The following is a 24,431-nucleotide window of genomic DNA, read 5'->3' on the forward strand; positions in this document are numbered from 1 at the left end:
TACAGTACGTAAGTTATTTACAACTGTGCAGTAATGTGTTGCAAAATAAATTATCTAGAAGGCAGCAAAAGTACATTGTGAATGTATATAAAACTGTACAGCGTTCGTTCGCGGATACTCTCTATAGGATTATTGGCTCTGTAGTGTTTCAAGTTACGTTCTCAGAAAGAGAAACAAAATGCCCAAGATTAAAGGAAAAAAATATACAAACCACGTGGATTTGACTCCATTAAAAACACTATTGGAGAGTCCTGGCTGAAGTCCCTCTGTGGCCGGCAGGTGGCCCTCGCCTGGCACCAGCGACCTCAGTGTCCCAGCCTGTCCTGAGGACCGTGGCGGGCGAACACTCCTGCCCCCGACCAGAGGTCACTGTTGTGTGAGGTGGACGCCTCAGTCTTTTCCTTTAGTTGATCAGAAGGGAGCAGGGACTTCAAAAGCGCACTCTCCTGCTCCTTGGGTGCCTGTGGCTGGCTGGTTTATCCCCTTGCCTTTTTAAATGGGTTGTGCACCTACCCATCTGTTGGAATGGGTAGGTGCACCTCTGGATGGGCCATGGTCTCCTCCTCCCGCTGGGCCAACGAGGCACTGCAGCGTGGGGGCCCGTTCTCCCTGCCACCGCTGGTAAAGACTCTGGTCTTCTGGCCTCCGGGCTGGTCTGGCAGGCGAGGCGTGTGGCCAGGTGCAGTCTCTGGGCTCCTCCCACCTGGCCGGCACGGTGCCCTCCTGCACCGCGGGCACGTCAGCAGCGCTGGTGACTACGGCCCTTGCCGGTGTCCTGCGACTTTCCCCTGGTGTCACGCTGGCAGCAGCACAAAGTCATCGTTGACATCGACCATGGGCACGTAGAAAGAGGGCACCTCGTTCACACACAGCGACTTGTGCCCTGTGGGGTCCAGCTCCTGTGCCTTCAGCTGCCACTCCATCCTCTGCACAGCATTGAGGGCTGCGGCCTGGTGCTGCTGCCGCATCAGGAGGCAGGTCTTCATAAGGTCGTACTTGTCATCCACGTCCTGTAGCCAGGAGATGAACTGGCGGGCGTTGAAGCGATCTCGTACGGACTTGTTCTCGTCGCCCTGGCTCTCCAGAGGCATGTTGTAGACCTCAGAGTCCAGCAGCATCGTGCAGGCACTGAAAGGCACTGCCTGGTTGGCGATGGTCCTGGCCGCCCGGCAATGCACCCGCAGGATCTCCTGCTCACAGGACACGATCAGCTTCTCCCGCTCGATGCTGTGCTGTAGACGCAGCTTTCCCCGCACCGTCTCCTGCTGCTTGAACAGCTCCTTCAGGGGCTCCGCCAGGGAATGGGGGGTGCAATCACAGGGATGTGCAGCTTGCTGAGCGGCTTGCCGTCCATTAGGTAGGACCCGGTGTAGGTGACGTACTAGGCGTAGCACTGGGGTGCCTGGGGCGTGATGTAGCAGAGGATCTTGCGCTTCTCCTCAATCTTCTTTCGGATCTGGAGGTACTCGAAGTAGGGGTTGGACCTGTCGCTGTGGTAGGGCTCAATGTCGTCCAGCTTGATGGCGTCCACAATGGCGGCCAGCGTCTGCTGGATGACCTCCCGCGTCTGCTGCGTGCTTGTGTTCAGCTGCTGCTGCAGCTGCTGGCTGGAGCGCTGGAAGCGGCGCTTGCGGGGGTGCTGGGCCTGGGCATCCTCCTCCTCAGAGGCACAGCCTTTGGCCCTAGCAGCTGGGGTGGGCGTGGGGGCGGGCTCCTTATCCGTAGGAGGCGTGCTCTGCTTGCTCTGGCTGGCCAGCATCTGAGCGCGGTTCCTGGTCATGCGCTGAGGGACCTCCTCCACCTTGGGGGCTTTTGGGGGCTCCGCCGTGGGCTTGGGCTCTGGATCCGTAGCTTCTGGCTGGAGGCTGCCTGGGGGCCCCTCCATAGGGATGGCAGCAGGGGTGATCTCAGGACTGTCAGGCGTCTGTGCCATTCCATCGGTGGCAGGGCCGTCGGGTGCATGATGGGGAGTGGTGGAGGGGTCCTCAGTTTTGGTCTCCTCAGCTCCGCCCCCCAGGGGACACTGTTCGGAAGGGCTGGGGGCCAGTGCTGAGCCAGAGTCCAAGTCCTCGGGGTCCTCTCACCTGCCACAGTCTCTGCCTCCACTGCGGCTTCGAGAACCACGTCCAGCTTTAGCTCCTCTGAGGGCTCGGCTCAGACTCGGCGGGAAGTGGGGGAGAGGCCTGGTCAGGAGGCGGTATGGGTTGCCCCTCAGCCCCAGGGACACTCTCCTCTGGTGGGACGGGACTCCCTTCCAAGGGCTCAGTCTCGACATCTGAGGAGTCTTTGGGCTGGAGGGGGAGATCGGGCAGCGAGAAGGACCCCAGGTCCAGGTCATCCTCGGGGCTGGTGAAGGCGTCATGCCAGGGCACTGGCTCGCCCTGGCTGAGGGCAGACAGGCTGTGGCCACCGTCCAGGAAGCTGCTTTCCAGGGTCCCCAGAGCCTCCACTTGGGTCACCGTGGTGACACATGTGGGCTCAGGGGCCACATCAAGGGGTGCCTCAGGAAGTGACTTGCAGCCGCTGAAGAAAGACTCCAGTCTGGCAGGGGTGGCATACGCAGTGGCCCCTTCTGTGGTGGAGACGGCCACGGAGATGGCTCCTGCCCCATCATCTTTGACCTCCTCCAGGCCCGGTTCGGTGGCTGGCAAGGGGTAGGAGCTGGGGGATACGGGGTACGGGGGCTCTGAGGTGCTGAAGGGTCCTGGAACAGTGGTATGCAGGGTCTCTGCAGGACAGAAGTGTTTGGGGGACTCTGGAAACCTCTGTGGAGATTTCAGCAGAAGGTCGGAGCCCACGGGCCAGCTGATGGGGTTTTCAGAGGCACTGGCCATCAAGGTGGAGGAAAGGGCCTGCTCCGCGGCAGGATGGGCCCACTCGACCGGCTCCTCGGTGATAACAGCGTTGAAGGGGCCCTTGTCCAAGGGCTCCAGGTAGCTGGGCTCCGGAGGGATGATGGCTGCTGTGGCCTGCTGGTCCTCTGTGGAATCCAGGGGAAGGCCCAGGTCCGGGGACAGGGCCCCCTCGATGGCTGGGGCCAAGAGGTCGCCCCTAGTGGCAGGGGAGGGCTTGGCTGGTAGGCCAGGGAACACGGCCTCTGGGGAAGGTGCGCTGCTGTCTGTGGCAGCTTTGGGTGAGGGGAGGCCATAGTCAGGGGAGTAGTAGCCAGGGGACAGGCAGGCAAACTTCTCTGCTGGAACAGGTGGCAGGGCAGCCTTGTCCTCCATCAAGTGCTGGCCAGGAGAGTCGAAGCTGGAGGCGGCAGGAACACTCTGCTGTCTGAATAGCTTGTCCCCCACAGTGAACTCCTCCTCAGGGGTTCTCTTGATGTCCACGGAGATGGAGCGGTACAGGTTTGTGGGGACGGGCCTCGTGGGCGTCTGGCCCGGGTGCTCTGAAGCCCCGCTTGAGGCCACAGAAAACCTGTCGTACAGCGGCGGGGAGCAGGCGCTGGTGGTGGGCAGCGGGTGCTGGGTGTCGGTACAGTTGAACACCAGGTCGGGGTAGTCGTCGGCACTGCAGGACGGGGTCCGGGGCGTGTGCAGCTCCTCGTAGCTGGGACCCGACACCAGCGAGGTTGGAGTGGGCACCCCGGCGGGCAGGCTCTGCTCGGGCCGGGGCGAGGCGGGCATGGCGTCGGCACCTAGTCCTGGCGGGGGCTTGTTTTCAGGAACAGGTGGCGTGGCAGCTGACTCCTTGGCCTTCTTCTCTTTGAAGGGCGGGTCCAGCCCCAGGGGCTTCTTGGGCGCAGCATCCAGGCCCTTCTTGCGCGTGTCATCCGCGGGCTTTGCCTTTTCCCGGAGCCTGGGGTCCCCAGACCTGTGCTGCAGCTTCTCCTTCTGCCGCATGCGCTCCTTGTGCCGCTTGTGCCGCTCCTCAATCTCCAGGTCCTTTTGCGAGAGCATCCGCTCAAAGCTGGTCATCATCAGGTCGCCGTCCCCCAGCAGCTTCTCCCGGGGCCTGGCGTCCTTCTTGCCTGGGTCTCTGGGTGGCGGGAGCTTGTCCATGCCGTTGCTGATCTTGGCGGGGTCGCCCCTCTCCTTCTCTGTGACTTCTCGGGGCTTTTCCTCACCCAGCTTCACGGCCTCCTCCGGGCCCTTCTCCTTGTCCCAGACGGTGGGGCGCGGCTCCTCCTGGTGGTGCCGGTCCCTGTGCTTGTCCTTCTCCTCCCGCCACCGCTCCCTGTGCTTCTCCCTCCTCCTCTTCTCCTTCAGGGAGCCTAGGGAACTGGACCCGAAAGGCTTCAGCTCCTTCTCCACTTTCTTGGGAGGCTCCCTCTCGGGCTCGCTCCTCTCTCTCTTCTCAGAAAACCTGTCGGTGGCCTTGTCCAGCTCCTCCTCGCCGTCCACCTTCATGATGTAGGCGATGCCATAGGCCTCAGCGTCCAGGAAGTCCTTCTCGTACTGGCCGGGCTCCCTCCTGCCCCCGTCCTTGTAGTCCTCAGCCTTCTCCTTCCTCTCGGCCTTCTCCTTCTTGGCCCGCTCGCGTTCGTGGCTCTTCTTGGAGGAGGAGGAGGAGTGCCGGTGCCGCTCCTTCTCCCTCAGCCTCTCCGCCAGGCAGGGGCCCTCCGGGGCCTTGTCCTCCAGCGGCTCTGAGAAGGACACCTCTAGGAGGGCGCTCAGGCCAGGCTCGGGGCCGCGGTCTGCAAAGCTGTCCGAGGAGCCCTCGCTGGCCTTGTCGTGCGCCTCCTCCCTGCCCTCCTGCAGCGCCTCCTCCTCCAGCCGCTCCAGCAGGCTGCGCTCCGCCTCCGCGCCCCTCGAGGCCCTCCGCTCCCGGTCCGGCTTCTCCTTGTGCTTGCCCTTGGCCCTGTCTTCCCCGGGGTGCTTCCTCTCCACCTTCTCGGGTGGCCTCTGCCTGCTTCGCCTCTCCTGGGTGGCGTCGGCCAGGACCCGGTCCTTGCGGTCCTTGTCCCTCTTCTCTCTGTGCTTCTCCAAGGCCTTCTCCTTCTTGTCTCTGCCTGCTTCGGGGGCACCCCTGTCCTTCTTCTTCTCTTTGGGCTCCTTGTCCCGGGGCTTCTCCTGCGGCCTGTCGGAGGGGCACTTCCTGTGCCTGTCTACAACGGGCGGCTCCCTCCCGTCCTCCCTCTCCTGGAGGGCGTCCGCCCTGGGGGCCTCGCAGGCCTCCCCTGACCGCAGCCCGCTGGCCAGGTACTCCTCTTTCTCGTCCTCGCTTTCGTCCGTGAAGATGTCTGCGATGTACCAGCTCTTCTCTTTTCCCTTCTTTTCCTCTCTCTTTTCCGAGGAGTCCTTGGAGGCGGCTGCAGGGAAGGACTTGTCCTTCCTGTCCCGGGCCTGGTCGAGGCCGGCCCTCCTGTCTCGGTCTCTGCCGTGTGTGTCCTTGTCCTTGTGCTTCTCCTTGCCATCCTTCCTCTCCTTGAGGCATCTGTCAAAGTCTCTGTCCTTCGGACACTTCTCGCCTCGGTCCCTGTCACTGGATTTGTCCTTGTGCCTCTCAGAGCGAGCTTTCTCCTTCTTCTCCTTCTCCTTCTCCCGAGCTGAGTGGTGCCGCTCCCAGGACTCCAGGCTCTTGGCGAGGTCGCAGTCGGGCTTGTCCTTGAAGGCGCCCTCTCAGCCACACTCCTTCAGCTCCTCCCTGTGTGGCTCCTCTGGCCGCAGGCCGACATCCTTCCGCTCCCTGGAGCCCTCCAGGGCGTCTCTCCGGTCCCGCGGGTCCCGTGTGCCTTCCGAGGACTCTCTCCTCTTCTTGTCCTTGTGGGGGAGGTAGCTGGGAAGGCTCCGGTGCTTCTCCACCTGGTCCCTCCTCTTCTCCAAGTTCTTGTCCAAGTAGTCCCGGTCCTTCTTTCGGAAGAAAGAGTCTCTGAGATCTCGTTTTTCCCGGGCCTTGTTGTCGCGCTTCTTCTCCTTACTGTCCTCTTTCACTGTTTCCAAGATAAGTTTGGCCACAGAGTCACTCTTGATGTCCCTGTAATCTGTCACTGGGGAGTCCCAGCTGTCCTCCCCTTTGAAGTCGAAGGAGGAGTCTGAGAACCACCTGTCCTGCTGGTCGTCGGACAGGCTGAGCTTGGTGTCCTCCCTCTCCAGGAAGTGGCCCCGGTGGCAGCAGTCGTCGAAGGCTGCGTCCTCCCTGTAGGCCTTCTCCCTCCGGAGTCTCTCCTTGTCCTCCTTCAAGGCCTTCTCCTTGGCCTCGCCCTTCGTCTCCGGCTTGAGGGGCGGGTCCCGGGCCTTCTTCTTCCTCTCCTCCTTGTACGGCCGCAGCCTCTCTTCCTTGGGGGACTTCTCCTTGCCCAGCCTCTCCCGCTCAGCCCTGCCAGCCCGGTCCTTTTCCTCCCGGAAGGCCCTACCGCCGTCCCTGCCCACGTCCTTGATCCTCTTCAGTGGCTTCTCGTCTCTGAAGAGCCACTCCTTGTCCTCGGGCTTCGTCCTGCCCATCCTCTCCTCCCTCTTGAGGTGGTCTGGGTCATGCTTCAACACCCGCAGCGTGCCCTCCTCAGAGACGTCGCTGTCCAGGAGGGCGGCCTTGTCGGCCTTGGGCCTGGGGTCCTCGTACTCAGGTGAAGCTCTTCAGCTTCAGCTCCTGGCCGGGGCACTGCCCCTTCTCCTTGTTTTTGTGTCTGTGTTTCGTCTTGTGTTTCTTGACGACTTTTCCCTCCTTGTCTAGCTTGGGCACAGCGCCGTTGCTGGGGTGGACGCCGCCCCTCTTCTCGGGAGCCATGCTCTGCAGGCTGCCCCTCTTGCGGTGCTCCTGCTTCCTCCTCGCGGGCTTCAGGGACTCCACGCTGGAGCCCTCGGAGGAGCAGTCCGACTCGCTCGTCAGGCCAGTGCCTGACGAGTCCGACAGCGAGCTGACCTGCGACCAGGCAGGGGAGGACACGGCCTTCCAGCTGTCTGCGCGCCAGTGCTTGCTGTGCTGGTCTGCGTGGCTGGTGCCATGGGACGAGGTGGAGGAGGCTGACAGCAAGCTGAAGAGCGACGGGTTCTTCAGCACCAGTGGGGAGCCCCTGCGGCAGCCCGTTCTCCCCACCGAGTCCCCGTCCTCCTCGCTCTCCGAGGATGCGCGCTCGGACCCAGAGGAGCACAGCTTGTCACTCCTCTTCCCAGGCCGCACCTCCTTGCCCCGGGCCTCCTTCTTCCGCTTCTTCTTCACTTTGCTCTTCTCCTTCTGCTGCCTGGGCGCAGGGGGCTCGCAGGCCTTCGAGCAGGGCAGGACTGTGTGCGCCGAGAGCCTCAGCTTCTCCCCGGCGCCCACAGCCAGGCCGGCGTCCTCCTCGTCTGAGGTGTCGGACAGGATGCGATGGGCGGCTTTCTTTGGCGCGGTGGTGCTGTTCTTGGCATAGCTCTTGACCTCCATCTTGGGGATTGACACGAAGCTGCTGGTCTTGGGTTCTTTCCTATAGTCTTTCTTCAGCAGATGCTTGTCGTCCACGGGAGGGACCCTGTCCTGCTCATCGTCCTCATCAAACTCATACTCGTCCTTGACAGGCGTCACGGTCTTCTGAGGCTCTGGGTTCTTGGCCTTGAGCTTCAGGCCCTTCTCAAACTCGGAGTCTGTGTTGTTGCCATCAACTGAGCTGGAAGGTGCAAAGGATGGGGCGTCCTCCTCCTCCTCGGAGCTCTCCGTGGAGCTCTCCTCGCTGGAGGTGTACCTGCCTTTGCCCAGCAGCAGGTTCACCATAGTCGGGAGTTGGCAACTTTCAGCGGGGTCTCCCCTTTCCTGTTGCTCTGCTGAGGGTTCCCTCCATACCGCAGCAACAACTTCACCACCTTATAGTGCCCGTTGTTGGCAGCGTCGTGCAGTTGTGTGTCGTCATCCAGGCCCTTGGTGTTCACCTCTGCGCCTGTGGCCAGCAGCTGCTTGGCGACGTCATAGTAGCCACGGTTGCAGGCCTCCTGCAGTGCGGTCCAGCCTGGGAAGTCCTTGACATTGACATCAGCGCCCTCGCTGATGAGCTCCTTGATGGCAGCACCGTGCAGGCGGGTCTCGCCCCGCTCGTTCCTCTTGTTGACTTTGTCTTTGGTTTTTGAGGCAGAGCTGGGCGTTCCCTTCTGACACACTGCAGACTGGGAGGGGTGCTTTGGTGTGGTGTCTACTGGGCTGTTGGCAGACTCCTCCGCTGTCATCTGCATGAGGAGAGCCACCTGCTGGCGCTCAGAGAGTGGGTAGCCAGCTCGGATCCCAGACAGCCCCATGCTGAACAGCAGCCCGGACTTGCGGGTGACAGGCTCCTTCTTGATCCTCTTCCGCTCAGGACCCTGTTTCTCTTTCTTCTTGCTTCTAGGAACCTCCATTTCATGCCGTGGTGCTTCAAGGAGCGTACCAGCCTTGCAGTACCACAACATGGACTGAGCTGGAGGCATCTGTGTCCGAGTCCTTCTGTTCTCCATTGGCCCCCACAGTGAAGGGCAGCTTCCGCTTGGTGGCTCGCTCTCTCACCTCCTTTCCTCCATCACTGCGGTCCAGCTTTGGGGTCTTGGTCAGAGAAACTTTATCTTTATCCTTTTTCCCAGTTTGTTTCGCCACCATGTCGCTGCTGGGAGAAAAGTCTTCCTGCTGTGGAGTTCTAGAGCGTGCGCCCCTGGGCATCGTTCTGCTCCCGCGCCTCGTCTCCTCTAGGCCGCCACCGCGTCATCGTCACCAGTCGATTCCATGGTGGAGAATCAGCGTTGCTGAGGACTGCAATCAACTCCAGCAGGGCTGCGTACTCCAGCTCCGAAGGCGGCGCGGCTCCGCGGCGGCTCGGCAGCGGGGCGCGGGCGCGGCCCATGCAGCCCGCGGCCGCGATTCCCGGGCCCCGCGGCCCGGGCGGGAAGGCGGCGGCGGCGCGGGATCCGGCTGCAGTGAATGCGCGGCGGAGGGAAACGAGCGCGCCCTCTGAGCGCCCAGGCTCGCGCGGGGCCTCGGCGCTCGCGCGGGCGCTACTGCGGGGGCGTTTGGCCGTGGACTCGGCGGCGGCGCCTCCCCGGCTGAGGCCCTCGGTCCATCGCGCTCGGTATCGGGCGGCCTCTGGCTCCAGGACCCAGCGGCTTCTGCGGCGGGCGCCGGCCGCATGAGACGCTCCCGCCCATTGGCCCGCCGTATCCGCCGAACAAAAGATATTTAAGAATAATATTTCAAGGCAAAAAGAAGGAAAAGATAATTAAGGAGATTTTTGACAGTAGCAGGTAAAGTAAGAGGGAAAAGAGAAGTAACAGGAGCCCATGTGAACCTGATCTAGAAAAACAGAGAGAGAGAGAGAGAGAGAGAGAGAGAGAGAGAGGATGATTCCAATTAATACATTAAAACATTAGAAGAGAGCCAGGTGTAGTGGTGCATAACAGTAATCCCAGTGGCTTGGGAGGCTGAGTCAGGAGAACTTCGAGTTCAAAGCCAGCCTCAGCAAATTAGCGAAGCCTGTGCAACTTAGAAAAACACTGTCTCAAAATAATTATAATAATAATTAGTATTAGTATTAGTATTGCTGGGGATGTGAGGATGTGGCTCAGTGATTAAGCACCCCGAGATTCAAACCCTAACACTAAATTAAAAAAAAAAAATAGAAGAAACACAATGAAAAGGATTTGGGACACAGTCTTGGCTATTAGGGTAACAACTACCAAATCAACACAGTCTTGCCTATTAGTGTAACAACAACCAAATCAGGATGGAAAGTGATATTTACATAATCAAAGTTGAGCTCTTCACAATAAACATTAGAGGTATTTATAGTAAACTATGCCAAAATAAAGAAAATTCTTGAGTTTTGTTTGGGCTTTCTTCAGAATTTGGGACCTTTAGGAGATGTCCATCATTTTTTGGCTTTGGGTTCCCCTCCCCACCCCTGAAGGTGTCGGAACACAGGAGCCACTCCCCTGGTTGCCAGGAACTTCCCACCAGCTGCTTGTCATTTGTCACTCAGGCATGAGGCTGGCTGCTCAGAAGGTGCAGATGGTGCGTGTTGCTGTTTCTGTGGTGTGTGGGAGCTCAGGATGCAGGGCTCCTGGCTGTTGCTGGGAGTAGGGAGGATCACCGCGAACCTGCTCACCTCCATGGAGTCTTTTCCGAATGTCTGGTGAATGTCTGCAAGCCCTGGGCCTGTGGTGGTGAATTCTCCGTTGGTGGACTGTCGTGCAGAAACAGGTCCTCCGACCAACACAACTGGCCTTGGGGACCGTCCATGCTACCAGATACAGATTCAGTTGGTTTACCGGGGCTCTAGCTTCCACTGCCCAAGGTCCTGAACCATGAGCACTGCAGGGGAGACTGAGGCAGCACCTGTCAGGGTCCAAACAGCCTTGGTTGTGGTCAAGGTCAAGGGTGCATGCTTCAGTCCCCGCCCCCAACCCTAACTGCCCAGGACCAAGGCTGCCTTCCTGGTTCTGAGCTCCCTTCACCCCACTGTGAATCATTGTCTCCACTCCTCTCTGCCCAGCTCTGGAACTCTGTGGGCAGGGCAGGTTAGGTCAGCCCTTCCCCAGCGGGGCTGCTCTTTCCAGTTCCTCTTGCTATCGTGGGGAAGGGGCTGCAGCAACAAGTGGGCTCCAGGAGATGGCTGTCCTGCAGGGCTCTGCTTTCTGTCCACTATTATGTTAAACTGCTTGATCTTTTCCATGCCCCCTGCTCCTGGGGCACTTACCTTGGCCTGTTTTCTCCAGTTGCAGTGGGAGGGAGTGGCCAGCTTCTCCTCACTCTCCCCCGTGCCCTCCTCATGCTGGTCCAGGTTTGGGGCCAGGGAACTCTATCCTCATTTTCTGCTCCAGAAACCCAACCTCAAGCTCCCCCAGGTCTCAGAATGTCTAATGTTGGGTCTTGGTGACACATTTGTTCTGTCACCCACTGCTTTGGTCAGCTGTACTTCAGGGCTCCTTTCTGTGTTGAGGAGGGATCGGGGTCACCACCTCACTCTGCTCTGCTTTCTTCCCAGGACCCAGAAATTCTCCTAGGAAACAAGATCCTAAAGCACCTGAGGGAACACAGGTATTGACAATAAGAGGCAGGGAGTCATTGGGAAGGACACAGTCTCTCAAAAGAATGGGAGGAGTGTGAGCACCATGCAGGTGACCATATGGCCAGGAATGATTCTGTATTTCAGTGCCCACAGTGCTGAGTCAGGGGGTGGTGAGCAGGCTGTGGGAATCGAGGTGGAAGAGATGCATGTGATTTGAGAATAAGTGGGAAAAAATAGAGAGAAATGTAAAATTGTTTGAAATTTTTACCCTGGATCTGGAAGAGTGGTCTGAGGTCTGTACTTAGTCCTTGGACTGCTGATATTGTCCATGCATTATTTGAATGGAACTGTAACTCAATGTGAAAGTTGTGTTCTGTGGAAAGTGTAACCCACAGTTACTTTATACTGAGTAGTGAAAGACTAAGAGCTTCAGTTCTGGGACTGGGAACAAGTACCCTCACTTTCCCTGGCTCCATTCAACTGACAACTGGAAGTTAAGCCAGATAAATTAGCCAAGAAAGAATAAATATAGGTTCTCCTACTGGGGAAATGAGAAGTAATACTGTAGCTGCTCATACATAACATAATAACACATGTGGAAAACCTCATGATTCCACAGTAAATCTTTAGAAGTCACCATAGCCAGGCACAGTGTGACTTGGGAGGGGTAAGCAGGAAGATGGCAAGTTCAAGGCCAAGCTTGCCAATTGAGCAACCTCTTTGGGATCTTCTTTCCCACCATCTGGGCAGTCAACATGGTGTGCCTCTCTCAGGTGCGTGGCTGTGCCTTCCCAAGCCTCACAGGCAGCCTGTGTCTGCAGATATCACTGGGTCTCATGCTTTCTAATCTGCCTGCCTGGTCAGTTCCATGAGCCATCGGCCACATGACCAACTCCATCCTGGAGGTAACTCTCCATCCGCATTCTGTCCCATTTCACCAAACTGGAGCTTATGGGATTTACTGAGGTCACTTGACCTGGTGGTGTGGCATCAGCACAATCATCTGCTGTTTGACCAGGGACATTCTCTTTCGTTTTATCTCACACATGTACTGGGGATGTTCTTGATGTATACACATCCAGCCTGACTGCTTGGTGTTTCTGAAGACCCTAGGGGCCATCAGATACCTTTCAGTATGTCTCTTTTCTCTTTTAATAGAAATTAACTTGCTTCATTCCTTTCAATTAAGAACCCTGGCTGATACAATCAGATTCAAATGTCAGTTTGAATGTAACTAGAAAATATTATGGAAAGCAAGAGCAGTAATTATACTAATGGAGGAGGAGAGAAACATTAAAATATTTAGAAAACAATAAGATCTTATAATTACCTAGATAGGTGGCAATTGGATAAAAGTGCTCATCCTAAGGCCCAAATATCAAACTATCCTTCAATTTTATTCACTCATTTTACCCATTCATTCATTCATTCATTTTTTTTCTTTCTTCTTTCTTCTTTTTTTTTTTTTTTTGTACCAGAGGATAAACTCACGAGTGCTTAGCCACTGGGCCATAACACTAGTCCTCTTTCCTTTTTAATTTAGAGACAGGGTATTGTGTATTGTGATTTTCAACTTATGGGACACTTAGATTTACCTCTATGTCCACTACAATGTTATAAATACTCAGTATTTAGTGGCTGATAATTCACCTACTCCTTGAAGTAATTGCTTCCTCAGGTTCTGAGACTTATTAATAATTCTGACTAATGTTCCCACACTAATTCTGTTAGGAAGCAATCCTCCTGCTGCTGGGATTTCAGCTCAGGGGCAGCTGGCACCTGACCCTTCCTCTACTCCACCTTCCCCCACATGGAAGTTCATCTAGAAATTAACATTTCCTTTATTTTAGTTATGATTGCTGGACATAGTTCTAGAGTACATATTTCAAGAGCATGGGTATTTCTATAAATTGCTGAGAGTTCTGTGCCTCATTTTCTACACAATCTCATCTATTGGTGACATTTTCAGTTGAATTCTATTGGCTTCATTGTACCTTGCATTCCAGGAATTCTGATGGGCTTTTCTGTATTCCATTTCATTATTTATTTATTTAAATGGTCTTTCACTTTCTGTATTTTTTTCATTTGTTATTTTGATCTTAATTTAGCTCATTGAACATATAAATAATTCTATAGTCTTTATCAAGAATCTCATCCACTTCCATATCTGCAGGTGTTATAGATTTTGGGTGGAAACTTGGCTATTTCCTCATGTTTCAGAGGTCTTGGACTTGTGATCTGTTGAGATGACTCCTGTTCCTTGTGTGTGTGAGAGAGCCCTTTTGTGTGAAGTTATCTTTCACGTATTAAGTCCTATGTTGTTGGTATCATTTAGCTTCACCACTTAGCCCCGAGTGTTAATAATCTGAGTGTTAATTTCAACCTCCAGTCCCACTCAAGTCGCTGATATAGGCCAGCGATTTAATTCACTCTTGGAGACCTGCTGCAGAGCCACAACTTCTCAGAGCTCTCCTCTGGAACTTTTCTGTTCTGAGTGTGTGAATTGATATCTGGGAGTGAAAACAGAGGTCCCCCTCTAGGTGTTCCTACTTGGGGCCTGGTTGTTGATCTGAGACTTTGTCTCCTCCATTCTATGTATTAAAGTCTTGCTGGCATCCGAGAGACAGCTTGTGCAAGCAAAGCAATTGGCTGCTACTTGACAGAGCTGTGAGGATAGCTCAGCAGTAGGATCTCTATGCTGAGAATCTGTAGTGTCCCAATCACTTTCCAGCCCCTCTTAGGAAAACAGGGAGCATGAAATAATAATAGTGTGAACCAATATAAAGCTTAAAATAAACATCTGGTGCCTGCAATGACATCTGTATCACTAACGGCCCACAAAGAGGAACAGTGGGTCAGCACTGAAATGAGAGCATGTGGCTATTAGAGAGGGAATGAAGAGAAGGAGGAAAAAAGGAACGAGCACTAAGGTAGGAACAAGTAGAAACTCAACCAAAACCAACCCACAGACACCCATGGCTCCAAGTCAGAACAGGGCAGATAACAGATGAGGGGAAGAAAAGTGATAAAAATGAAACCACACACACACGGTGCACTCCCTGGAGCCCAAGCTCAGAAACCTCCCCAGTCCCTGCACAGGCTGCACATACTCCACCACCATGCACATTCCCCAGGGTCAGGCCTGGAGTGCAGATGCGGGGTCTGGACACTTTCTGTTCTCCTCCCAGACGCCTGCACCAGCTCCCAGCAGCCAAGGGTGCCCTCAGGCCTGGGTATCCAGGGCCCGCCCAGAGATGCTCAGCATCTTTCCATCACCAACTTGCTGCCTTTCTTGGGTCTGTTGAGATCCACCTCCCTCTCTTCCACAGGTTAACAGGTGCCAAGTTCATTGCCAGTGTTTCCCTCCCTGGCTGCCTGAAGGGAAGTGGGGGGATGGATCAGACTCCCCCGCCAGCAAAACTGGCTCATCTCTAATGCAGTACTTTTTGTTCCATGTTCAAAACCTGTAAATGTCTCTCTACAGTTATTTTACTGTCCAATGCTGAATTCCAGTGAATTTCCTCCATCACCCTGTTAGGAAGCAATCCTCCTGCTGCTGGGATCTCAGCTCAGGGGCAGCTGGCACCTGACCCTTCCTCTACTCCACCTTCCCCCACATGGAGTAAGTTTCTCCTCCAACACTTTCACCAAGTTACTAGGTAAATCCATCTTTTCTTATTGTAGAATAACACTGTTTGTTTTTTTTTTTTCCACACGCAACCATGTAATCACTGTGTGTTCATCTGAACTGATAGGAAACCAAGTCCCACCTTTGACCTTTGTTTCCTGACAATGCCTTCCAGAAGCACCCCGTGTGGAAGGCAGCATTCCCTAAAAGGCAGAAGTCACTCAACCTTTTCAGAGTGTATATGACTGCACCACTGGCAGTAAGAGGCTTGTTTGGTTTCTGGAATGGTGGGGACAGTGAAGGCCACCCTGGGGTGCTCTTGGAAAACACCTGGGAGCTGCCACAGATCTCAGAAGGTATGTGGTGCCCCCCTGATGGTCTGGGTCTCTGGCACCAACATGGTGCATCCACTGAACGATGTTTAGAAGCTGATCATAATCCTGGCTGCCTACATGCCTGCCTGCCTCAGAGAGGACTGCTTTCATTCTCTTCTCCTCTCCAAGATGTGGAAACCCCATTACTGGCAGGTGACAGCAGAGGTCACATAGGGAATACACTCCTGGGTGATGGTTTCCCACTCTCCTCTGCCAAGCAGCTGAGATTTCACACTTGATGGAGTGGCCACCACCCTGACAATAATTCAATCAGCATAAAAATGCAGACACATGTTCAAACTACTGCGACCTAGAGAAAAAGTCATGCTTCTTTATGAAAAGGAGAATTTTTAAAAATCTTGTCTCTCCATTTTTTGATTGAAAAAAAAAATAGCAAATAAAAATAAATAAATAAAGCCATGGGTTATTTTTTTCTAATTCCTGAAATATTACTGTGCAAATTTTAAAATCCAACTGAAATTCTAAAAATTATACAAGACTAATATAAAAATACAAATTGTTTCCAAAATTGTTTTCACATTCTGCCTTCTTTTTAGTAACTGTAATGCAAATCATTGTATTTTGTTTCTTCTAAGAATTTGGTGACTCTTTTGCAGGGAGCTGGGTTGGATCTAATAACATGTTGACTGTAATGATTTTGGATTGTGTGAGGTGCCTCCTGGTGTTGATTTGCATTTCTATTTGATTACCTTATTTTCAGTATTTCTTAGCAGAATGAAAAATATTAGACATTTTTTTTCTGTGATAATATATGCTGTATGACTGTAAATATGTTGGACAAGATCAGGGGAACTGGAGCTGAATTATTCATATTACTCAAACAACTCAATAGCAAGAAAATAATCTAATGGTTAAATGGTCAAGTGATATGATAAGTATTCCACTAAAAAATGTACAAAGGATCAACAGATGTTTGAAGAATGTTTAACATCATCAATCATAAGTGAAATCCAAATTAAAGTCACAGAGATGCCACTTCATACTTATTTGTTCACTTCATACCTATTTGAATGGCTATTTTCAAAAAACAGAAGCTACAAGTTTGTGAGAGTTCAGAGAAAAAAGGGAACACTCACACACTTTGCTAATGGGAATGACAATTGGTGCAGTCACTTTGGGAAAAGGGATAGTGGATCCAGAAAAACCTAAGGTAGAACTACCATAAGGATGCAGCAGTCCTTGGCAGGATGTGTCCTCAAACCACATGAGTCAGTGTGTCAAAGAAAGTCCATGTCTCTAGCTATGACAGCGTCATTCCCAGTGCCAAGGCACAGAATTAACCCAGGTGTGTGTCAGCAAATGAATGGACTGAGAAAACACATGTGTGCAGGAGACATCGTACCACTCAGCATTAGAGAGGAGGGACAGTCTCACTAGTGACAATGGGTGACCTGGAGGACATTGTGTGAAACAAGCCAGGCTCAGCAGAACAAGCACCACATGACCTTGACTCTGGAATCTGAGGAGTGATACTCAATCTCAGAAGCAGAGTGACACCATGGTCAACAGGGCTTCTAGGAAAGAGAGATGGCCCTGGCAGGTATTCAAAGGAAGCAGAATTTCTGTTACACAGGAAGAACAAGTTCATGAAGCATGGTGACCTCAGCTATAATCATAAATGTCATGTTGAAAACAGCTGAGAAGATAGAGATTAAGTGCTGTCAGGAAAAAATCCCCAAGTGTACAAGTACTGCATCTGCTAACTGGTCAAAGTTGACCATTGCAAAATATATGTCTATCAATGGACCATGAGGTACACCAGCAAGAAATAAAGCTCACTTGTCATTGCAAAAAATAATATTGATAATAATAAAAATAGAAAAAATACGTTGATTCTTGCATAATTCCATATAATCTGTGTGTTTGAGGATGTCAGCAGGTGAGTAAAACTATATTTTGTGAGCTAATTTGTACTCTTCTATAAAATTCAAAGTCAACCTAAGAGGTATAGCTCTAAATATCCTGTGTGTAACTGGCACTCTTCCAAGAAATTTGTAATAACAAATTAACTTTATACCCACAGACCATATATACCATGTAACCTGTTATCATCCAGTTTTATAGGTGAAGAACCAAAGAACCAATTGCTTACACTGTAAGTAATATAGCTGAGAGCAATAAAAAATCATGAAGCTAAGAAACAGACATGATCTAGATCCAAAGGGAAAATGTGAAATTCTGAGCTGAGATTGCCTCATGGCCTTCTTCAGACAGAGGCTTCTGGTGCTGGTGATTGTGTGACTCAATGATATTTTTATTTATGTGTTTCCAAAGAAACAAACTCGACTGAGCTCAGCATTTGAAGGACAGTTTATAATCAGGCCACAGCCTGCCTGAGGAAAGGCAGGGCAAACAGGGTCAGTTCCTTAGAGGACAGTGCAGGCAGGGGTGTACTGTGGCATGAGTCTTTGTGGCAGAGTCCTGTGGGCTTTGAATTTTCTTACTTGCTGGCAGAGTATGGCCTTGACATCAGAAAAAGGTGATTGATCTGGACACTTCCACCTGCTGAAAAGCTAACTCAAATATACCATATACCTCAACATAAAATGCAAAACTCTACAGCCTCATCAAGAACACAGAAAGTCTAGACCGCTGGGCTTGGCAGTTTTCACATACGAGATCCAAGCTTGCTCCAACAAAGGTGAATGTGATAGAATGAACCTTTATAAAATGAAGGACTTCTGGAGTCATCAGTATTCAAAGGCCATGGAGGAAAGCATGCCACAGACTGAGGGAAATATTTGTAAAAACACTACATATGTCGGGGCTGGGGTTGTAGCTCAGTGGTAGAGCACTTGTTTCACACGTGTGAGGCACTGGGTTCGACCCTCAGCACCACATAAAAATACATAAATAAAAATAAAGATATTATGTCCATCTATAACTAAAAAATATTCCCCCCCCCCAAAAAAAAAAAACACTACATATGTAGCCAGGCACAGTGGTGCATACCCATAACCCCAGCAACTCAGGAGGCTGGGGCAGGAAGTTTACAGTTCAAAGTCAGTCTCAGCAACTTAGCAAGATCCTGTCTCACAATAAAAAAGAGCTGGGGCTGTAACTGTTTTCAGCCCTGGAATCTTTTTCCAGAACCAAAAGATGATAGATACATAGATAATGAACTTGTTTTCAAAATATACTAAAACTCCTAAAAGGAAACAAGAAAAAAAGGGAAAAAAATTAAAATGGACAAAAGATCTGAAAAACACTTCAGCTCAGAAGATACATGGACGGTAAACAAGCATGTGAGGAGGTGCCAGTCACCATCTTCCTTAGAGAAATGAAATCTAAACCATCTGTGCGACACCACTACACACCTGACAGAAGGAGCCTAAAACATGAGCAGAATGGTGTGTCCTTCCCATGCACAGCACAAAGGGTGCTCTGTCCTTGCTAGTGCAAATGCAAAGCTAGAGAGCCATTCTGATGGTGCTTTGGCAGTTTCTTGCAGACACACATGTTCTTCATGTGGTCCACTTCTGACTATTTACCCAACTGATTTCTAAACTTAGAGCCACACAAAATCTTCATAAGAATATGGCTTCATTCATTCACCACAAACTGGAAGCAACCAAGACACTGTTTAAGAGGTGGATGGATAAAGTGTGGCTCCCCCACAGCGGAGTATCATCCAGAGGGACAAAGAAACCAGGGCAAGGGTGTTTGCCAAATGCATGTTGCCAAGTGAAAGAAGCTGGTCTCACAAGGGTCCCTCCTGCACGATTCCAGCTATGAAACCGGCTTTAAAAGCAAAGATTTAAACCAGAGACAGTGAAAGGTCAAAGGTTGCCCAGGCAGTAAGAGCTCAGGTGGAGAAGTGAGCCACAGGGTGTAGAGGTCCTGTGGTGCAGGACAGAGGGAGGATCCTCACTGTGGAGACCTGACAATTCTGCCTCCACTGTGGAAGTGAGCTCGGTATCAACAACATCAAGTCCCGGGGTGGAAGGCGCCCTTGGTGAGAGGCCAGGAGAGCAGCATTCCCCCTCAGGCGTTCCTCTCCAAAGCTACAGAATGGTCCTGAGAAACCAGCATGCAAGCCCTGCTGAGGGACAAAGGCCTGTACAGTACTCAGCCAGGGCAGGGGAAGCACCCTGCACCTGTTCCTTATCATATAGTGGTTTCTGACAGCTGCTCTTCATGTAGTGGAAATTCTCTCTCTCCATTATTTGAAACCAGGGTAACTCGTCATCTTGGAGTCTAAATTTAATATTTAAAATTGTAAATACTTACTCCTAATTCGGAGTTTCTCTGATGATAAAATATTATACATATAGGTTTCTATCCCTCACTCCAGGAATTCCAATCCCTGTTAAAAAAACATTTGCAAGCAAGGCTAACATAACCTACAAAGTGTAGGTTGTAGATGGAGAAATGTTTGTCTTTGGTCACACACACTAGGCAAAGCCCCATGCCTGGAAGCACTTCACTGTTTGCTAACAGAACATGCCTCTCAAGAAAACCTACAAAATGTGCTGGTTTATCTCATTTTGAATGCATGCCCACAAAAGACAAAAGAACAGGCAACAGTATCAAAAAGAGATTTCTGCTTGCAAAGAACCTTCAATTTTTGCCCGGTTCGGTGGTGCACGCCTATTATCCCAGAACTCAGGAAGCTGAGGCAGGAAGATTGTGAATTCAAAGTCAGCCTGAGAAATTCAGCAAGACACTTAGCAACTCAGTGAGACCCTGTCTCTAAATAAAATATATAAGAGGGTTGGGGACATAGCTCAGTGGTTAGTGCACCCCTGGGTTCAATCATCAGTTTAAAAAAAAAAACAAAAAAAAACATCAATTTTCCAGCTCAGGCTATATTTTACCTTCTCCCCTTTGTTCAGTGTGCGCCCCATGCCCTGGCTCTACCTCTCACTGGGCTCAACTGGTGGCTAATTCTTACACTGCTACAAGAAACAGGAGCAGTCAGGAGCTCCATGAATTACCTTCATGGGCCCAAGAACTGTTCTGCATCTCTCTGGCTCACTATCTTGTCAGCCTGTTGGGCGTTACAATGGAAATTTCCTGGTTGCCACTGGAATCCTCACCTCAGTCCTAATATTAGACCTTCTATTTGGCAATGAGAGAGTCTCCTTTTATTGAAACACTGCTTCAACTTACAGACACATTAAGCACATCTTTAACTTTAAAGGTTAAACAAAACCTTCCAGTTTCTCGTTTATCAATTTCCTTTCTAAGCCCCAGTGTCAGGTTTTAAAAGCAAAGTTTCTTATTTATGGCTGCAAAACAAATGATGCCAACACTAATGTCTTAAAATAACTGTGATATTTATTATTCACGAGTCTTCAATTTTTTACACTTGTATTCGTCCCTATTCAGTGTGCAGCCTGTTAAGGAGACTTGCTAGCATGCATGCTCTGAGCTCTGGCTTCAGATGAGAGGACCTCTCCAGGCCGCAGGCTGGAGTGGCAGGTGTGGAACACCCTCCTCTCCTTGGCCTTTCATCATTCAGCAGTCTGGCCTGAGCTCCTTTGCCTCGCAGCTGGACCCCAAGAGAACAAAGTCAGTAGCCGCCAGCCTCAAGGAGCTGGTCCAGGCCTGACACCACATGACGTCTGCCACGTGCTACTGGGGAAAGCCGCTCATGTGGCCACACTGAACCAAGGGCGTGATGGGGGAACATGCTGGCACAGGGCGGGAGGCCTGGCAGAGTCCCCAGATGAGTGACCATGCTGCCTTCCCTGGTCCCTCTGCCTGGATTATAAATGTGCATTCATCTTAGGGCTTAGTCCTAGTCCCTTACTTTGTCTTTCTTTAGTCTTCATTTTAATTCACTTCTCTTACCTATTTCTGCCCAGATAAAAGGGTACAATCTGATGCTTTTCAGTCACGAGTATATGCTGGGGAGTTCCTGCTTTCCCTCCAGCCTGCCCTTCTTAATAGGGCTCATGCCGTGTCTAGCCATCTCTTCTGCTTCCTCAGGCGGCCGTTTATAACTTATCTCAGATATAATCTGTCCTAAGAGAACAGTCTACTTCCCATTCACATCTGCTTCTCCTCCAGCTGTTCCCATCTGGAAAGTGTCCAGAAATAGTCTAATTGTGAGGCTAAAAACACAGGGGTTGCTCCTGCTCTGTTTTCACTCCCTCCACAAGTTCCACTCCAGTCCCTGTGGCCGGACCTCTAAAGCACAGGGAGGCTCCCAGAGCTTCCTGGCACTGATGCCTCGGCACAAGCCATCCTGCTGCCTCTGACTGACATCAGCTTGCTCACCTGCAGCCGGAATGCCCTCCCAGCAGATGGCACACCTGGTAAGACCAGGTGCACATTACTGAACTTCCTCCAAGACACCCTGTGTTGTGCTCCAAGTCTTGCTCTTCCACTCTGCTATGGGTGCTCAGCCCTGCACTCTGCTCCCTCTCGGGTGGCACTGCTGCTTTCCTGTCTGGGGGCATGACAGGCTCACTCCATCCTGAGGAAATGCAAACTTGGCCCTGGTGCTGGAGTCACCTCCTGGGTCTTCCTGTTCATCATGCAGATGCAGCCAGAACGTGGCTTCAGAACTGTCCCTGGACACCCTGCCTGAGGCCTCCCTCCTCCAGCTGTCTCCAAGGTGGTGTTTTATTCTATTGACAGCATGTAGGCTGCGTGGCTATTTTCTCCTCCGGATCCATTGTCACTGTCCCTCCCAGAGCAGGAGTGTGATTGGATGTTCAGCCAAGTGCCTGGAACAGAAGGGTGACCTTGTAACTGTGGATGGCAGGTGATGAGCTCTAACAGACACATGCACCAAGCAAAGGAGCTGTTGTTGCTCCCTTGATGAAAGACAGTGACAGGGTAACAAAACTCTGTTGCATGTTGACAGCATCTTACCAAGGTTTGCAAGGGTGGGCAATTAGGATGAGACCCTCAATGCACTGTACTCGATGGTTCAACACCCCACAGCCCATTCAGGGAAGAGCGGTTTCCCTCCTCCCTTTCCCCTCTAGGCATGGAAAACACAGCTTCCTCCAAACACATAGCTGTGAGAACGGCACAGCCCTTCTCCATATCTGCATCAGCAGTGGTCAGCAGACCTTCCCTTGAGAAGTCCTGCTTCTGGGTGTCAGCCCTTCTGTACTCCTACATGACTTGCACACCAGGCAAACTAAATGTGGGGGACAAGCTGGTGATGAATCCTGCTGAAATTCTGACAGATGTTGGTGATGCTAAATCGTGGTTCAACACCCCCAGCTTTGTAAGGCTTAACATAAGCGGGAGTTCCCAAATTTACCTTTGTTATAAATTCTTTCCTAAACTTATATTTCCCAGAAGCAGCCTTCTCAGTGCCCCCTTCACCTCCTTGTTTCTGAGGGTGTAGATCAGGGGGTTCAGGAGGGGGGTGACGATGTTGTAGAAGAGGGTGAGGAACTTGCCCTGGTCCTGGGAGGAGCTGTGTCCTGGCTGCATGTACATGTAGATGATGTTCCCGTAAAACAGGGAGACCACAGTGAGGTGGGAGCCACAGGTGTTGAAGATTCTGTGTCTTCCTGAGGACGACTGGATTCTGAACACAGCCCTGACAATGTGGCCATAGGACACCAAGATGAAGACCAGGGGAGACAGCACGATGCCCACAGCCAGGATGAAGGCGATGCCCTCCACGGCAGCAGTGCTGATGCAGGCCAACCGGATCAGTGCAGGCATCTCACACAGGAAGTGGTCCACCTTGTTGTGCCCACATCGAGGTAGCCACAACGTCATTGGTGACATGATCAAAGAATTGGCCATCCCACAGCCCCAGGCCACCGACACCAAGCCCAGGCAGAGTTGTGGATGCATAATAGTCATATAGTGCAGGGGCTTGCAGACAGCCACAAACCTGTCATAGGCCATGACTGCCAGCAGCAGACACTCCACTCCACCCAGGCCCAGGAACAGGAAGAGCTGGACCACACAGCCCACATAGCTGATGGTCTTGTCGCGGCCACTCAGGTTGTAGAGCAGCTGGGGGATGGAGCTGGTGGTGAAGCTGAGGTCCAGGAAGGACAGGTGGGTGAGAAAGAAGTACATGGGCGTGTGGAGCCGGGAGTCCAGCCGAGACACCAGGATGATGGTGCTATTGCCCACCAGGGTCAGCAGGTAGGCTACCAGGATGACCACAAAGAGGACCCTCTCCAGGTGGGGGCGGTCAGAGAAACCCAGGAGGATGAAGTGGCCCTGAGTGCTGCCATTGGTCCTATCCATCTCTACTACACCTGAGGAAAATGGAATTTGAAACAAAAAAAAAAAAAAAAAGAAAGGAAAAGAAAAGAAAAAGTAATTCCCAGCCCCTCTGCACCCCTGTCACATATTAAGAAAATCTGGAACTTCTGGTGAAAACGTGTCTGTCCATGTGCATCGCTTACTGGGTTAACACTAGAAATCAATAGTATTTATACATCGAGGGTAAAAAAGAATGTACTCAAAACAAAACGTAAAACCTAAATATCATTTAAAAAATAAACAGAAAGTTTGTGGGAATTAAAAATAAACCTATTCTTAAAGAGAAAATATATTTTTAAACACTATATTGTGAACATTTTGCTAAAAATGGATCAAAAATTCCCTATTTTTCCTCTAGATCTGAACCCCCTGAATCAGGCTCCCCATGACCAAGCAGAGCTCCTCTGTCCTCTTCCTCAGCCCAGGAGGAAAGTAGAGACATGGTACCAGGGTCGGAGTCCCTCCTCTCTCTGTGAATGAGCCTTCTGAATGCGCCTGAGGCTGGGTGGACGCCGTGGCAACTTTCGTCATCACCAATCTTTAGGAGAGGTTGGCTCCTGCCAGATTTCTCAAAGAAAGGAAAAGAAGAAGGAAGGAAGGAAGGAGGAGAAATGAAAGGAAGGAGAAAGGGAGGGAGGGAGGGAGGGAGGAGGAAATAAGGCAGGGAGGAGGGAGGAAAGAGGAATAAAGGAAGAAAGGGAGGGAGAGAGGAAGGAAGGAAGGAAGGAAGGAGAAGAGAAGGAAGGAAGAGAGGGAAGGAGGAAAAAGGAAGGAGAAAGGGAGGGAGAGAGGGAGGAGGAAGGAAGGAGGAAGGAATAAAGAAATAAAGAGAGGGAGGGATTTAGCTCCACATTTTGGCTTTTCCACATTATGGCCCTTCATCATCAAGAGTGATGTGAGTTTTCTCGCCTGATTCCTCCAGGGTCTGTGATTTCAGTCACCCTGTAAGAGGCTGAGTCTGAGGATTTGGTGTCTAACCCAGGCTTATGATGGGATACCGAGACAGTTTTGGAAGACAGAGGTTACGGTCATTTCATCCTAGTTCTCTAGTACTTGTGTTCAGCTTGAGAACTTTGCATTTTAACTAATTAATGAAATGGTTACTGACTTCCCTATGGACCCAGAGGGAGGAATATTTTAGCCAGATTTGGGGGGTTTGGTGATCACTAAATGTTTATAAGCAGGTCTCAGACAGACGTTAATGAGATAAGCCTGTCCCTTTTCCACCTCCTATTAGAATGAAGAAGTGTGCCCTTGGCAGAGGGGACCTGACCCTCTTGTGCCTCTTTTCCTTCCATCGCTGCAGGTTCCTTGATTGTGGAACAAACTT

General features: G+C 51.7%; 1 protein-coding gene and 1 pseudogene across 1 annotated transcript; both read right to left on the reverse strand.

Moving 5' to 3' along the window:
- Positions 1–558: 558 nt before the first annotated feature.
- On the reverse strand, positions 559–8,658 carry LOC143398954 (ankyrin repeat domain-containing protein 11-like; annotated as a pseudogene).
- A 13,477-nt stretch (positions 8,659–22,135) lies between these two features.
- Positions 22,136–23,083, reverse strand: LOC143400261 (olfactory receptor 2W3-like). The gene has a single exon (XM_076857557.1). It carries the CDS (start codon positions 23,081–23,083, stop codon positions 22,136–22,138), a length of 948 nt encoding a protein of 315 aa, XP_076713672.1.
- Positions 23,084–24,431: the final 1,348 nt, after the last annotated feature.

The sequence above is a fragment of the Callospermophilus lateralis genome, chromosome 5 (assembly GCF_048772815.1).
Source record: "Callospermophilus lateralis isolate mCalLat2 chromosome 5, mCalLat2.hap1, whole genome shotgun sequence".
NCBI lineage: Eukaryota > Metazoa > Chordata > Mammalia > Rodentia > Sciuridae > Callospermophilus > Callospermophilus lateralis.

What these genes read in the sequence shown, in the direction of transcription:
- LOC143400261 (XM_076857557.1), bottom strand. Translation starts at nt 23,083, where the DNA reads ATGGATAGGACCAATGGCAGCACTCAGGGCCACTTCATCCTCCTGGGT.